The sequence below is a fragment of the Egretta garzetta genome, unplaced genomic scaffold (assembly GCF_000687185.1).
Source record: "Egretta garzetta isolate BGI_Z169 unplaced genomic scaffold, ASM68718v1 scaffold343, whole genome shotgun sequence".
Lineage (NCBI taxonomy): Eukaryota > Metazoa > Chordata > Aves > Pelecaniformes > Ardeidae > Egretta > Egretta garzetta.
The window spans coordinates 919115-919896 of NW_009259038.1; the positions used below are offsets into that span (position 1 = coordinate 919115).

A 782-nucleotide genomic window follows, 5' to 3' on the forward strand; every position below is an offset into this window, starting at 1 on the left:
CCATGTGTTGGGGTTGACAGCCAGACACTGGTGTGTCTGGGGCTGCTTCCTGTGCCTGCAGAACGCTGAGTTGCAGCAGCTTCTTGAAGTCGTTTTGCCTTCTGGTGTCTTCCCAGAAGCTGCATGCTAATAGTTTGTAGGAAAAGAGACTTCTGAAGGCACTGCCAACTTAAATATTTGAGCCTGGTGCGGCTTCGGCTGTTCCGTAGCCTCGAGGGCTGTTCCAGGTGAAGTGCAGCTCTGCCTGAGATGCTGTTCTCAGTGCCTGCAAACTGCAGTTTCCCAGATCCCTGCAGCCCTTGGCAGCCAAACATATTAGAATATAAAAGCATAAGGTGTGTTAATAGCAAGAAGTGTAAGTTAATTGGGAAGATTGACAAAGTATATTTTCTTTCCAGGAACATCATCCCTTCTTTTGTTCTGATGGATATCCAGGCTTCCACAGTTGTGACTTATGTATACCAACTAATTGAGGATGATGTGAAAGTAGAAAGAATTGAGTTCAAGAAGTACTGAATCATGTTCAAACCTGATTGTTGATCTCTCACTGCCTTTCACTCCTCTTTCTAGTTAAGTCGAAGTGGGGGCAGGCCACAGGGGGGTGCTGCTGCGGCATGTTGGACGGTAAAGCAGCCACACTCCATTGCTTGTGAGCTTGTAAAAAACCAACCAGACAAAAAAACCCAACAACAACCCACCACGTTAATCCGGGTTCCCGACCAGAAGTTGAAGCAGAAGAAACTGCGGGTTAAGAGGCCCGTAGAAAATATCCCGTTTTTAAG

The 782-nt window shown here is 46.7% G+C and overlaps 1 protein-coding gene across 1 annotated transcript in view; it reads left to right on the top strand.

Annotated features, from left to right (window-relative positions):
- Nucleotides 1–516, top strand: part of LOC104122755 (vacuolar protein sorting-associated protein 29) — a 2953-nt gene extending 2437 nt beyond the window's left edge. The window contains exon 4 of the mRNA XM_035890475.1: nt 399–516. Coding sequence (XP_035746368.1) covers nt 399–516 — 118 coding nt within the window. The remainder of the gene's footprint in view (nt 1–398) is intronic.
- The last annotated feature ends 266 nt before the right edge of the window (nt 517–782 follow it).